Below are 13,499 nucleotides of genomic sequence, written 5' to 3' on the forward strand. Positions count from 1 at the left end.
TCCTGGGTTTTCTCCAGTGCTCCAGCAAGCGGTGCCTGCTTCTCACACAGCTCTCAACCTGGCCCTGGGTGGAGACAGACTCAGACCTCTAATGGCTCCAGAAAGAGGCGCCCCAGATAGTCCTTTCTTCTGAGACTTTCTGCCTCTCAAGTGTGGCCGCCAAAGAGCACTGGCAGCAGCTCGAGGAAGCATCTTTGGAGAACGAGGAAGTTGGGGAGTAGAAGTCAGGTGCATCTCAATTGGCAGCAGCCAGTGGGAGCTCAAGGGCCTTCCAGGGAGGGCCTGTGTGCCTGACAGGTGGTGACCGGGGCAGCGGACACTGCCAGGTCCTGCGGGGCCTGTTGGTTTCTGTGGGATAACCTGGCTGGGCACCAGAGGGCTCTGTTAGAGGCCTGTGCACAGGCCTGTCTGGAAGCTAAAACAAGTCACAGCAGGGAGAGGCTGAGCAGGTAGCACAGATGCATAAAGAGGGATTGGGGCACTGGGGAAGTGTCTCCAATTCACAGGGACTCCAGCAAGGAGGGTGCGGGGTGGGACAGGAGTCCCTTTAGCCTTTCTGCCTGCAAACTGTTTGGGTCAGGAGTGGTTAGAGCAATGGGCAGATAGACAGGAAGAGGCAGGACCTTCAAAACAAATCTAGCCCGGTGACTCACCAGTGACCTTGAGCAAAGTCAGTTCCGTGGGATCCTGTTACAGCTGCCTACTTCCCTGATGACTAGAGGGCACCGCCAAGCAGTGTTTACCAAAACCAACAGGCCAGAGCACAGCTGGAGGATAGGAGGTGTTCTGTGTCTAGCCAGGGCATCGTGGACTACACCACTGGCTTGAATTTCAAGTTAGGGTCCTGCCTTGCATGCCATTTCTCTCTCAAATAAAATCCTACATCCATAACCTTCAGGGGTTTTCTTTAGCGGTTCCCTCGTGGGAGCAGGTGCTTGTCACCTTCCCCGCTGTACCGATGTCTAGGGAGGGAGGAGAGAAAGAAGTTGAGATACTGACTCCCGAAGAGCGTCTGAGCTGGGCTCCAAGCCTGTCTAGGATAACTGCCTGTTCTTCCGGCGTGCTCTCAGACCCTCCGAGGAAAGCCCGCCTGTTACATGGGGCAGGCCCCTGGTGTGTCTGTTAACGTTACCCAACGGGAAGTTCACACTCGGTTTTCTACTGACCGTGAGGGTTTACTCACAGCTTTGGAGCGGAGAAAGGCAGTTACATTGGAACAAAACCTGTTGGAGTTTGAGGTCAGAAGTCTCTCCTCGCTATCATATTGTCTCACTTGTAGGGTAGGCCTTAGTCTGGCTTTAGTAGGCTTTGGTCCACATGGGCTGACGTGTGGTCTGGGAGGTCTTGGTAGAAGAGGGAAAGGCATGCCGAGGGGACACTGGCCCAGCTGAAACAGCCTCTGGTTAGTAACAGTACAGGCGGCTGCTCTTCCATGGGCTGACCCAGCAGGCCCTGGTGGTGGGTGGGGCAGATGTTACTGTCTTCGTTGATAGATGGGAGAGCAGGGGTCCAGCGCACTCGAGGGACTTGCCCAGAGTAACACAGTCTCTGCTAGAGCTAGGATTGCGCCGGATCCCGAGCCTTCCTGGTGTCCTGGCCGCTTCCTGGAGCAGGCGCTGATGGTTGCAGAGCTGCAGGAGCTTGGACACCATGCCTGGCAGGCTTTGCCCAGTAATTCCCCATGTGAGGACTTAATGACCCAAACCTTTTTTGCTTCTTTGAGAGATTTCATTGCTTCAAGCTGTTCCTCTAGTGAGCTTAGCAGCTGGCTCCGAGGATGGCTCCGACGGCATTCCTGTTAGCTTCTGATCCCTCATTCACGCACAACTCTTTAGGAATTGATTGATGATCTCCAGGCAAAAATACAGTGGCTGACTCTGGTGCTTGGTGATTCCGAGCAGCACAGTGCAGGGGAGCCTGACCATGGTTTGGAATCCAGCTCTGCAGCGTGTGGCCTGGAGGAAGCCACTTCACCTCCGGGAGCCCCCACCTCCTCATCTGAGCTGTGTGGTAAATCCCCCAGGAGGGCACTTGACCCTTCTGTGTGCCCAGGCTGTTCCAGGAGGGGTATACAAGGCCCCTCCAACAATATTTGCCTTTGGGGAGGAGCAGGTGGACATCCACAAGGGAAGGGACGTCCTCTCGAAAGCTTTTTATCATGTTCATGTCTCCTTACTCCTAAAACTCATGTATAATGAAACATAAGGCAATAGGAGTATATGTCATGGATGTACATTTTTAAGGATAATCAAATGAACATCCTTGTGCTCACCATCCAGCCAAAGAAACAATACAGGCTCCTTGAAGCCCCCACGTATTGCTTTTCTTACTCCTAAGTGCCTGGCCTCGCTAGTAATGAGAGTGGAATCTGACACGGCTTGCTGCAGAGCGGCGTGTGGCCTCTGGCAGGTTAACTGTAAGAACACTGCCCCATCCCTGCCACATGCCACATGGACGCCAACAAGAACTCTCCCAGCTCTTAATAATATTTAAAATAAAGCCAGGAGATAGCCCCTGTCTCCTAGAGCTTTTCTTTCAGTGAGGCCCCATGCACTACGGCACTGCAGGACGGGTTCAGTGAAGGCTGGTCCCAGTTGCAGGCGGGGCTCACACACAGGCAGGCTTTTTGGCAGTAGACAGCTACCCAGGCTGGATGCTTGGGCCCAAAACAGATGGTCAGCAGACAAAAGAACTCTTTTGTTCTCGTGGAGTTCAGGGAGGGAGCAAAACTAAATGTGATGATATAGTCCACCGACTTTCCTAATCTATGTAATACTTCCTTGTAGCTGCATATTTCTCTAAGAGATCACGACAGATAGCTCTGAGGGCTTCTTGGTGGGTGACGCAAAGCCAGACAGAGGCCTGTGAGCCTTGTCTGGGCCTAGCCAGCGTCTGCCGGGTGAACTCTGAGCCTGAGGCAGGGCGTGCGCAATCCCAACGGCCCAGGGCTTCCCTCTACCCAGAGCCTGTGACGCTGGCATCTGTTCGGCTAAGTCAGCTTTGCTGGGTTTAGGTCCCGTCCCCAGGTTCCTGGACTTTCCCTCATCGGTCCACCTTCCTCTGAGGTCTGAACCGGTGTTTCTTGAAGTGTGGGGCTTGGATCACCTGCATGGGGATTACCTAGGCTGCTTGTTAAAATGCAGATTTCTAGACCCTGCTCCAGACCTAGAACTCAGACTCTCTGGGGACCTGGGAACACGCTTTCAGCTAGTGCCCCAGTGATTTGGGTGTGTCCTAGAGATTGATGATCACATCCCACACCCTCTCAGCCTGAGGGCAAGTTCAGGAAAGGACGCTGTATAGCCTGAGTCTTGCCAGCCCTTTCCAAATTTTCCTAAGTCACTTGGTGACCCATGGCCTAAATAAAAGAAGAACTTGCTAGTGACTGTAACAGAGGAAGGAGAGGAAGTTAAGGCCCATTTCCTGCTTTTTTTTTTTTTTTTGAGACAGAGTCACTCTGTCACCAAGGCTGGAGTGCAGTGATGTGATCTTGGCTCACTGCAACCTCCACCTCCCAGGTTCAAGCAGTTCTCCTGTCTCAGCCTTCTGAGTAGCTGGGACTACAGGTGCATGCCACCATACCTGGCTAATTTTTTAAATTTTTAGTAGAGACAGGGTTTCACCATATTGGTCAGGCTGGTCTCAAACTCTTGACCTCAGGTGATCCACTCCTTAGCCTTCCAAAGTGCTGGGATTACAGGTGTGAGCCAGTGTGCCCGGCCCCATTTCCTACTTTTTATTAAAGCTTAAAATACTTAATCATGGCCTGGTTTCTTTTTGGTTCAGCGTTTATTCTACGCTATGCTTCTGGGAGCTTTTGCAGTTTGCATAGTTATCACAGGAGACAGACAGTGTCGTCTAGTTGAAATGTGTTTTAAAGGATGGCTGACATACCGGAGGGAAGTACAAGTCGCACTGTGTGTCTGGTGCGTGGTTGTTGTCATGGGCTCTCCCTGCACCATGACCCCCAGGAACCCCTTGAGTCCTGCGTCTTTTCTTTCAGCCTCTTCCTTTTCCTTCATTTATGCCCTTGATGTGTGTACACTGGCACCGTCCAAACCTTCTGGGGCTTTCGTGGCATACATGTGGTTGCTTTCTAGCTTTTCCTGTTGACGGCTTGTCCCCAGCTCTGCCGAGTCTGCTGAGTCCCTTTTAGGTAGGTCTGTGTCCCTTTACTTTCCAGTTTGTGGAACCTTGTTTTACGCCTCCCTTTCTTTTTGTGTGGGTTGCCCTTTAAAAGAATTCTTTTGTTCTCGTAGAGTTCAGGGAGGGAGCAAAACTAAATGCGATGATGTAGTCTACCAACTTTATGAATCTGTGTAATGCTTTCTTGTAGCTGCACATTTCTCTAAACTGCTGCAACTTCTTTCTTCCTCTTTTCTTTATTTTACTTTTTTTTAAATTGTGGTAAAATATACATAACATTAAACAGCATTTTAACCTTTTTTTTTTTGTGATGGGGTTTCACTCTTGTTGCTCAGGCTGGAGTGTGAAGGCGTGATCTTGGCTCACCACAACCTCCACCTCCCAGGTTCAAGCGATTCTCCTGCCTCAGCTTCCCAAGTAGCTGGGATTACAGGCACATGCCACCAAGCCCGGCTAATTTTGTATTTTTAGTAGAGACAGGGTTTCACCATGTTGGTCAGGCTGGTCTCGAACTCCTGACCTCAGATGTTCCACCTGCCTTGGCCTCCCAAAGTGTTGGGATTACAGGCGTGAACCACTGTGCCCTGCCAACCTTTTTTTAAAAAAAAAAAAAACAAAAAACAGAGTCTTACTCTGTCACCAGGCTGGATCTTGGCTCACTGCAACCTCTACCTGCCGGGCGCAAGCGATTCTCCTGCCTCAGTCTCCCCAGTAGCTGGGACTACAGGTGCGCGCCACCTCACCCGGCTACTTTTTGTATTTTTAGTAGAGACAGGGTTTCACCATGTTGGCTAGGATGGTCTCGATCTTCTGACCTCGTGATCACCCGTCTCGGCCTCCCAAAGTGCTGGGATTACAGGCGTGAGCTACCGCGCCTGGCCAATATTTTGCTTTTTTAAGAGACAGGGTCTCTTTCTGTCATCCAAGCTGGAGTGCAGTGGTGTGATTATAGCTTACCGTAACTCCTGAGCGCAAGCAGTCCTCTTGCCTCAGCCTCCTAAGGAGCTGAGACCGCGATGCTCAGCTAATTTTTTTTTTTTTTCTCTAAGAGACGGGGGTCTCACTGTGTTGCCCAGGCTGATCTCAAACTCTTGGCCTCGAGCAATCCTCCTGCCTCAGCCACCCAAAGTATTAACCATTTTAAGTGTTGAGTTCATTGATATGAAGCACATTAACATTGTTGTGCAAGCATCACGACTATCCACTTCCAAAACTTTTTCATCATTTCAAACTGAACCTCTGTGCACATTACATGATAACTTCCTATTCTCCCCTCTCCCTACCCACTGGCAACCACCATTATATTTTCTGTCTCTATAAATTGACTATTCTAAGTATCTCATATGAGTGGAATTATAAAATATTTGTCCTACATTTGGTTGATTTCACTTAGCATAGTGTCTTCAAGTTCAGCTTCTTTTTGGAACAAAAAGGGAATGAATGAGTGAGGAAATGGAGAATCGGTATGAATTGACCTGTGTGGTCTTAGCCTCTCTGGCTGTCTCAGCTCCAAAGTCAGGCTTTTCCTGCCAGCTCAAAGTATCCTCTAGCGTTAACATGTCAGGTCTTTAAAAATGGTTAGAAGGGCGTGGCATAGACAGTGAAGCAGAGTCCTGCACTCAGGCTAGTCTTGTTGGAGAGAGAAGGACTTGAGGTACCGGAGAGCCGTGGCCCAGAGGGCCTCTGTTTGCTACTGTGGAATTTGTTCCAGCTCCCTGCAGACCACCCAGGAGCGGGAGCTAAGACAGTGTCCTCCGGAACTGCCCTGGCTCCCAGCGCTGTGGTGGGGATCAGACTCCTTCTAGGTGGGGGCTTCCTGCACCAGGCGTTACTTGGGGCCCTGAAAATTTGGTTCTCCCCCTGCAGATTTCTGCATGAATCCCCAGACAGTGCTGCTCCTGCGGGTCATCGCCGCCTTCTGTTTCCTGGGCATCCTGTGTAGTCTCTCCGCGTTCCTTCTGGATGTGTTTGGGCCCAAGCATCCCGCCCTGAAGATCACCCGTCGCTATGCCTTCGCCCATATCCTCACAGGTAAGCCGAGGGCCCGCTCGTAGCGGGGGGGAACTGCTATGGGGCAGGGGCATCCTGTCTGAGTTGCCGGTGAGGGCTCTGGTTTCTCTGAGCAGACGCCCTTCCAGGAGCTCATGTGCCAAGCTCGTCTTTCCCAGAGTGTCAGGGTGTCAGCAGCCTGCTCCAGTCTAGCTGCTAACTTGCCAGGATCACAAACCCACTCAGCCCAGCTGTGGAGGGGAAATGTTGCTAGAAATTCCACAAAGCAGCTCACAGCTCTCTCAAGTGGCATTTGAAGCTCAGACCTGACACGAGTGAAGAAGGAACCAGGCAGTCTCCCGTGTCTCACCTGGAGCTCCTGGTCAGATTCTCTCCTCTCCACCTTCCTGCTTCCCCACAGACCCGCCTTTTCTTGTATGCAGCTGCTCTCCTCCCTCATGCCTGCACTGCTGTGCTGGTTCGAAGTGTGGTGTGCCTACTCCAGCTCCCAACCTGCATGACCCTGTTTGCTCCTTAAGACAGAGAGAATCTGACTGGCCTAGATCAGGTCAGACTGCTGTCCCCAGCCTCAGGCCAGGAATCCCATGGCCAGGAGAGCTCCTCCTTGCAGAGTCGGCCAGGCAGGTTCTCTGAGAATGGGGTTTGGGTAGAGAGGCTGTGATTGGGTCCTCAAGCATCCTGGCTATGGCGTGCTCACTAATTCCCCTTCTGTGCTGTCCCTCTGTCCCCTAGTCCTGCAGTGTGCCACCGTCATTGGCTTTTCTTACTGGGCTTCTGAACTCATCCTGGCCCAGCAGCAGCAGCATAAGAAGTACCATGGATCCCAGGTCTACGTCACCTTTGCTGTTAGCTTCTACCTGGTGGCGGGAGCTGGTGGAGCCTCAATCCTGGCCACGGCAGCCAACCTCCTGCGCCACTACCCCACAGAGGAGGAGGAGCAGGCTCTGGAGCTGCTCTCCGAGATGGAGGAGAACGAGCCCTACCCAGCGGAATATGAGGTCATCAACCAGTTCCAGCCACCCCCTGCCTACACCCCCTAATGCCAGCCTTGGGCTCTCTTCCTCGGCAGCCCCTCCCCCAACTCTGCAGCTCCTCTCGCGCCCAGAGGAGCTCCTTTCCCCAGCAGGCCTCACTGGTAGGATCCTGACCATCTTCTCCAAACCTTCCCCGGGAGAGACTCTGCCTTTAGGGTCATCCAAGTGTCCCTGCTCTCAGAAGCAGAGGCCCACTGGTTTTCTATAACGTACTCTTTCCCTCCTGCCGCATCCTGCCCCCTTCACGTTCACGAGTCATTACCAGCCAGGGAAGGTCATCCAAGTTTCCTCCTGCGTGGGCCGTATCTTTGGGACCGAGACTTTCCTTGGAGAGCTGCTGAGAGTGGACAGTCCCAGAAAGAAGTGTCAAAGGGCCCAGGGGAAAGGGGGCTGTGCCCTGCAGGCTCACCTCACAGGGGTCAGGGTTTGCTCCACAGCTGCAGCTCTGGGCTGACGCCCCCCAGACCCCTTCCTTCTCGGAGTGACCCACCCCCAGGCCACCTGCTCCCGAGAGTTCTGTGCACTTTACTCTTTGGACTTCTCCTCACATGTGCCCTGGTTTTATGGGGAGAGGGAATTGCTGTTGGGAAGGCAGAGCCGTTGCTGCCCTCTCTGCCCTTGCTGCCCTCTCTGCCCTTGCTGCCCTCTCTGCCCTTGCTTCCTGTGGCTGGAGCCCAGGCAAAGAGAGCAGGAGCCAGCGTGAGACTGAGGCCCCTGGTGCCCATCGAGGACCAGAGTGAAGGGGACTACATCTCCCAGCCCTTCACCTTTTAAATGTGAGTGGTTTTAAAAGGAAAAAACGAAACCAGGCAACAGCAACAATATTCTGTTTTTAAAATAGGGACAAGACTTTGTCCCTTTTTAGACATGTATCCCATTCCTTTTGGCTCTGTATTTGGGGCTGTAGCTCTTCCAAGCCCGTGGCAGCCCCTCCCGAGTCTCTCCCAGTAGAATGCAGCCTCCCTTCCCGGCCCTTCCCTCCCAGTGACTGGCTCCCTGGGGCCTTCTTGTGGAACCCAGAGGGGCTGAGGACTGTGGCCTGGCTGGCGGGCCAGCGTGGTGCTCCTCAGGACTGCGGCACTGAGATGGAACCTGGCCTCAGTTTAGGAACGGGCCACAACAGGGCAGGAACCCACCACCCTCCACATAGGAATACAGCCAGTGGGGCCCCGTCACGTGAGGCGTCAGACCCACCCTGTCAGCCCAGCAGGCCGGGCTGTGTCCTTCAGACCAGTGCCGCCCTAGACTCTGACTTGGGGCTCCAGCCTGCCGCGTGCCCCCCTCCCCCTCTTGAATGTACTCTGGTCTTGCAGTGCGCTGCTGGGCCTTTCTTGCTCAGCCATCACTCGGCCACCCTGTTTGCTCTGGGTCTGCCTGAATTTTCTGTCCTGAGATCTGGGCATGAAGTGGATGAAACTTGAAAGACCTTCAGTGTAGATCCAGATGGCCAACCTGTCCTTGTTAAGTTACCTGCTTCTTGGGACTCAGTGTCCACTGCTGAGCTGAAAAGGAAATGGATTAAATCTCTTCGAACCTTTACGGTGATCGATAGTTTGAGCAAGACTGGAGAATGGACAACACTATGAAGCTGTGGCTAGAAAGGGACTGTCACGTCCCATCCTTTGGCCAGATTGACCAGGGATGTCCGGACAGATGCCCACGTGGGTGGCGAGGGCCACACCTGCACACGAGCAGGCAGCTGCTTGCAGTTCGCGGTGATGCCAGAGTGTGTTCAAAGGTGAGTCTCCTGCTCTTCTGGACTCTTCTCTCAGGCAAGAAAGGCTGCCGGCTGCCTGAGCACAAAACCAAGGAACTGAACTGAGTCTTTCTGTTGAGTCCTGAGTTCGTCGTTGGCAGGTTTACTTGTGGCCAGCTCGCTCTGCCCATGGGCGTCTGAGCAGGCAGACCAGAAGACCAGGCACCGGACATGCATGCCAAAGGGACCGGTCATCTCCTGCGGACCTGTACATGACCCTGTGGACCGTTCCGCACAATCCGGAACCCACTTTTTACTCACTCCCCATGTCTCTGAGCCTTCCTCTTCTTTCTCTTTCCCTCTGCCATCCTGACACTGATAGTTTGTCATATAAATCCCCCCGGTTGTGTTTTTTTTCTAGGAAAAAATTAAAAAGGAAAACAAAACCAAAAAACCAGAAACCACAAATAAGAATGGAAATGCCAATGGCTGCCTGTCATTTTTGTCACAATTTTCCTGATTTGGTTTGTTCCCTTCATCTCAGAGAAGCAGGAGACATTGATGAGGCTGTAATTTTTTTTCTTTTTCTTTTTTTTTGAGACAAGAGTCTCGCTCTGTCACCCAGGCTGGAGTGCAGTGGCGTGATCTCAGCTCACTGCAACCTCCGCCTCCTGGGTTCAAGCGATTCTCCTGCCTCAGCCTCCCAAGTAGCTGGGATTATAGGCGTGTGCCACTGTGCCCGGATACTTTTTTTGTATTTTTAGTAGAGAGGGGTTTTACCATGTTGGCCAGGCTGGTCTCGAACTCTTGACCTCAGGTTATCCACCCACCTCGGCCTCTCAAAGTGCTGGGATTACAAGCATGAGCCACCGCACCTGGCCAAAGATGTAATTTAAAATGGTTAGAAGGGACTTGGCATGGGCCAGCTCCGTGCATGGCATTTTCACCCCCAGAGCTTTCTAATCCTGTTTTCACACAGGAAGCTTCTAGGTCTTTCTAGAATAGCTAGAAACAGTAGCTGACTCCTGCCCCAGGCCCAACCTTCAAACCTGAGCTCTTCACGCTGCGTCCTCTGGTGAGCTATAGAAGAGAACGTGGCTCCTAAACTCTAGCCATCCTGCGGGAGGAAATAGACTTCTTTGGGCTGTGGCTTGCAGAACAAACTACACTTTTTTTCCCTCTATTTTTAAATTTTATTTAATAATTTGTGTGTTTTTCTCTCTTTTTATTTTCTATGTTTCATGTTTTCCTTCACTTCCTAGAAACTGCACTTTCTTTGAAATCATAGGCAATGAATCTTACTAGGAGAGGTGTGGGGATGGAGACAGTTCTGGGATGTGACCTATAAGCCTCCTGGAGGGCAGTGCCAGGCCTTGATTGCCCACATTCCCTCCATTCCTTCTTTCCTTCCTTCATACATTCGGTCACACAGCCCCACGTGTGCATCACGGTAAGAGCCGAGGGCTCCCTTCAGGGAGCAACCCATTTAGGTCTCTTTTGTTGTTGCTAGGGAGAATACACATCTTTCTTGGAAGCTGGGAGTGTGTTCTCTCTTATTTCATGTCCATTCAGACAAAGCACCATTAGGCACCATGAAAAATACAGTGACTGACAGGACCCTGTCTGCAAGGATTTTATGTCCTAAGTTCAGGAGATGGACTTGTCCACAGAAAGGCAGAGTGAAGTGGGCGGCTGGCTCGGAAAGTGCTGTGCCCAGAAGGGAGCCAGTTCTGACCTCAGTGATCATGAAAGGCTTCCTGGAGGACGCAGCTTGAGCCACACTTGACGTGGGAGTGAACTGGGGTAGGGACACTGCTGCTGAGGAAATGGCAAGAGCGAAAGCACACTGGTGGCCAGGACGTGGTGAGACCTGAGGTTAGAAAGGTGAGGGGCGCTCATCTGAGGCACTAACAGCAGAAGGAGCCCTGGAAGGATTTTGAGAAGGGGAGGGAGGGATGCAGCCTTATTTTAATGACTGGTGGCAGTGGGAAGGGGTCTGCCTGGCCTTAAGTGAGGGTGTCAGAAGTGGGAGACAGGCCCTGCCAAAGGGGAAGAGGGCAGTCACAGTCAGTCCCAGGGCCCAGTGTCTCAGCCAGGTGCTGGAGTTGGGAATGCGGGAGCCCCAGTCCCTGCCTACCTGTCACATGGCAGCTGGAAGGTGGCATCAGCCACACAGGCGAAGAGGGGCCCGCACATGGGAAGCCATGGGATGTGAAGGGCCACAGGGAGAGGACCCTGGGATACAGGAAGAGGTGGTGCGTTCGGGGCAGGGCGGCCTTCCCAAGATGACTAGAGAATCTTCAACTGGCATCTTGCCTGCGGTATCCACGGTCTCAGCCACTACACTAATGGAACACAGATGCTGTGGGGAGACATAAGGGAACTGACAAACTTCATGCCCCTGTTTTCAAATAGCCTGCAATCTTACCTCTTCCTCTGCGTTTTTTTAGGGGGAGTGACATTTTAATGGGAGGCCGGGGGTTTGCGGAGAAGAGAAAATGTCTTTTTTGTGGGGGTGAGTAGAGACAGAGTCTCACCATGTTGCCCAGGCTGGTCTCAAACTACTGGCTTCAGGCAATCCTGCCTCCCTTCCCAAAGTGTGGGGATTACAGGCATGAGCCACTGCACCGAGCCTGAAAATGGCATTTTGAATGAGCCCACCTGAAATGAAGACAGTTTATTAGGGTCACTGGTTTGAGAATTAAGATCAGTTCTGGCTGGATGCGGTGGCTCATGCCTGTAATCCCAGCACACGGGGAGGCCAAAGTGGGCGGATCACAAGGTCAGGAGATTGAGACCAGTCTGGCCAACACGGTGAAACCCCGTCTCTACTAAAAATACAAAAATTAACCAGGCGTGGTGACGGGCGCCTGGAGTCCCAGCTACTCGGGAGGCTGAGGCAGGAGAATTGCTTGAACCCGGGAGGCAGAGGTTGCAGTGAGCCGAAATCGCACCACTGCACTCCAGCCTGGTGACGGAGTGAGACTCCGTGTCAGAACACACACGAACACACACACACACACACAGACAGACAGACACACACACACACACACAAAAAACCGGTTCCTCACCATAAGCTTTGGGGAAAATTCTTGGCTTTTTTGCTGGGGGAAGAGAGCAGTGTCCAGGGAAGATTGGCTGATCTCAGAGCTGGAGGGTTGATGTGGGACTGGCCCTTCAGCTGAGTGGGACAGCAACACGGTGGGTGGCAAGGGGCTTCATAAGATGTTGGAGGTGAGGCAGAGACCCCTCCAGTCTACAGTCAGGTAATGAAGAACTTTCCAGAGACAGCTGTGAGTCCGTCTGGCTTAAGGGGTTGTACAGGTGTCTGAGAAAGGGGTCTGAAGGGTGCGGGGCCTGCAGGCTGCCCTGTTTGGAAGGTTCCTGCCTTCTGTCTTGGTAGAAGATGGCAGCTAGCCCTGTAAAGGGCCTCCCTGTATGGCGAGGTAGACCATGTAGCCCCAGATGCCCCCAGGGCTTCACTTCCGTCTTGGGGATCTCTCAGTATATGTCTAGTGCCAGCACTGTTGGTGGAGAGTTTCCTTCTGGAATAACCTTGGGGTGGTGGACGGGTTTTATTTTAATAAAGGAAGACGGTCTCTTATTCATTTTTACTTATTTATTTATTTTTTGAGACGGAGTCTCACTTTGTTGCCTAGGCTAGAGTGCAGTGGGGAGATCTTGGCTCACTGCAACCTCCACCTCCCCAATTCAAACAGTTCTCCAACCTCAGCCTCCCAAGTAGTTAGGATTACAGGCGCCCGCCACCACACCCAGCTAATTGTTGTATTTTTAGTAGAGATGGGGTTTTGCCATGTTGGCCAGGCTGGTCTGGAACTCCTGACCTCAGGTGATCCTCCCGCCTCGGCCTCCCAAATTGCTGGGGTTACAGGGGTGAGCCGCTGCGCCTGACCGGGTCATGCTTTTTTATGTGACATTCATTCAGCAAATACACTGAACACAAGCGCCTTGTGGAGGATGCAGAGATCCTAACACATGATCCTTGCCCTCTAAAGCCTTCCAATCCAGCCACCAGGAAAAAGGAAACCTGATAACACCCAAACCTGACAGCCAAGGAACACTTCCTAAAGGAGAGACTTGATCTGCGCCTTGGAGAAGGGACAGGCTTTCCTAAGAGCATGGTGTAGTCACTGGTGTGAAAGCAGGAAAGGAAGGGCGTGGCTTTGGGGAACATTGAGTTGATGCTGTGAGGCGCGTGGCAAGCAATGAGCTCATGGACCTGGCCCAAGGGGGGCCTGGAACATCAAGGTTGTCGGAATGCTCACAGCTGCAAGAAACAGAACCGAAACTTTCTTAACTAAATGGACTTTATTGCTTTCCACGGCTGAAAAGTTCAGCATAGTCCAGGGGGCTTGACTGGGTCCAGGGACTCAAACAATGACACAAAGGCACGGTTTCTCTCCACCTCTTTCCTTTGTGTGTCTGCTCAGGTCGTCTCTCCTCAAAGGTGGTGAAGACGGCCACCAGCAGACTGGGGCTCACCCTAGACTCCTTTTTAAGGTACCAGGATGACTCTCTTTTGCCCAACTTAGATCATGCCTTTACCCTGAACCGTGACAAAGAACGTGGTGCTTCCTCTTGTGGTCCAGGTA

The 13,499-nt window shown here is 52.4% G+C and overlaps 1 protein-coding gene and 1 pseudogene across 2 annotated transcripts in view; both read left to right on the forward strand.

Annotated features, from left to right (window-relative positions):
* TMEM127 (transmembrane protein 127) overlaps nt 1-7,373 on the forward strand; it is a gene marked incomplete at its 5' end in the record, with an annotated part of 11,198 nt that extends 3,825 nt beyond the window's left edge. The window contains 2 exons of the mRNA XM_011969686.1: nt 6,013-6,177; nt 6,889-7,373. Of these exons, the coding sequence (XP_011825076.1) occupies nt 6,013-6,177; nt 6,889-7,196 (473 nt within the window). The remainder of the gene's footprint in view (nt 1-6,012; nt 6,178-6,888) is intronic.
* On the forward strand, nt 7,196-10,420 carry LOC105531708 (annotated as a pseudogene). The gene is made up of 2 exons (XR_001004845.1): nt 7,196-7,201; nt 7,296-10,420. The product of XR_001004845.1 is annotated as an uncharacterized LOC105531708 (transcript).
* The last annotated feature ends 3,079 nt before the right edge of the window (nt 10,421-13,499 follow it).

Source organism: Mandrillus leucophaeus, unplaced genomic scaffold, assembly GCF_000951045.1.
Source record: "Mandrillus leucophaeus isolate KB7577 unplaced genomic scaffold, Mleu.le_1.0 Scaffold9, whole genome shotgun sequence".
Lineage (NCBI taxonomy): Eukaryota > Metazoa > Chordata > Mammalia > Primates > Cercopithecidae > Mandrillus > Mandrillus leucophaeus.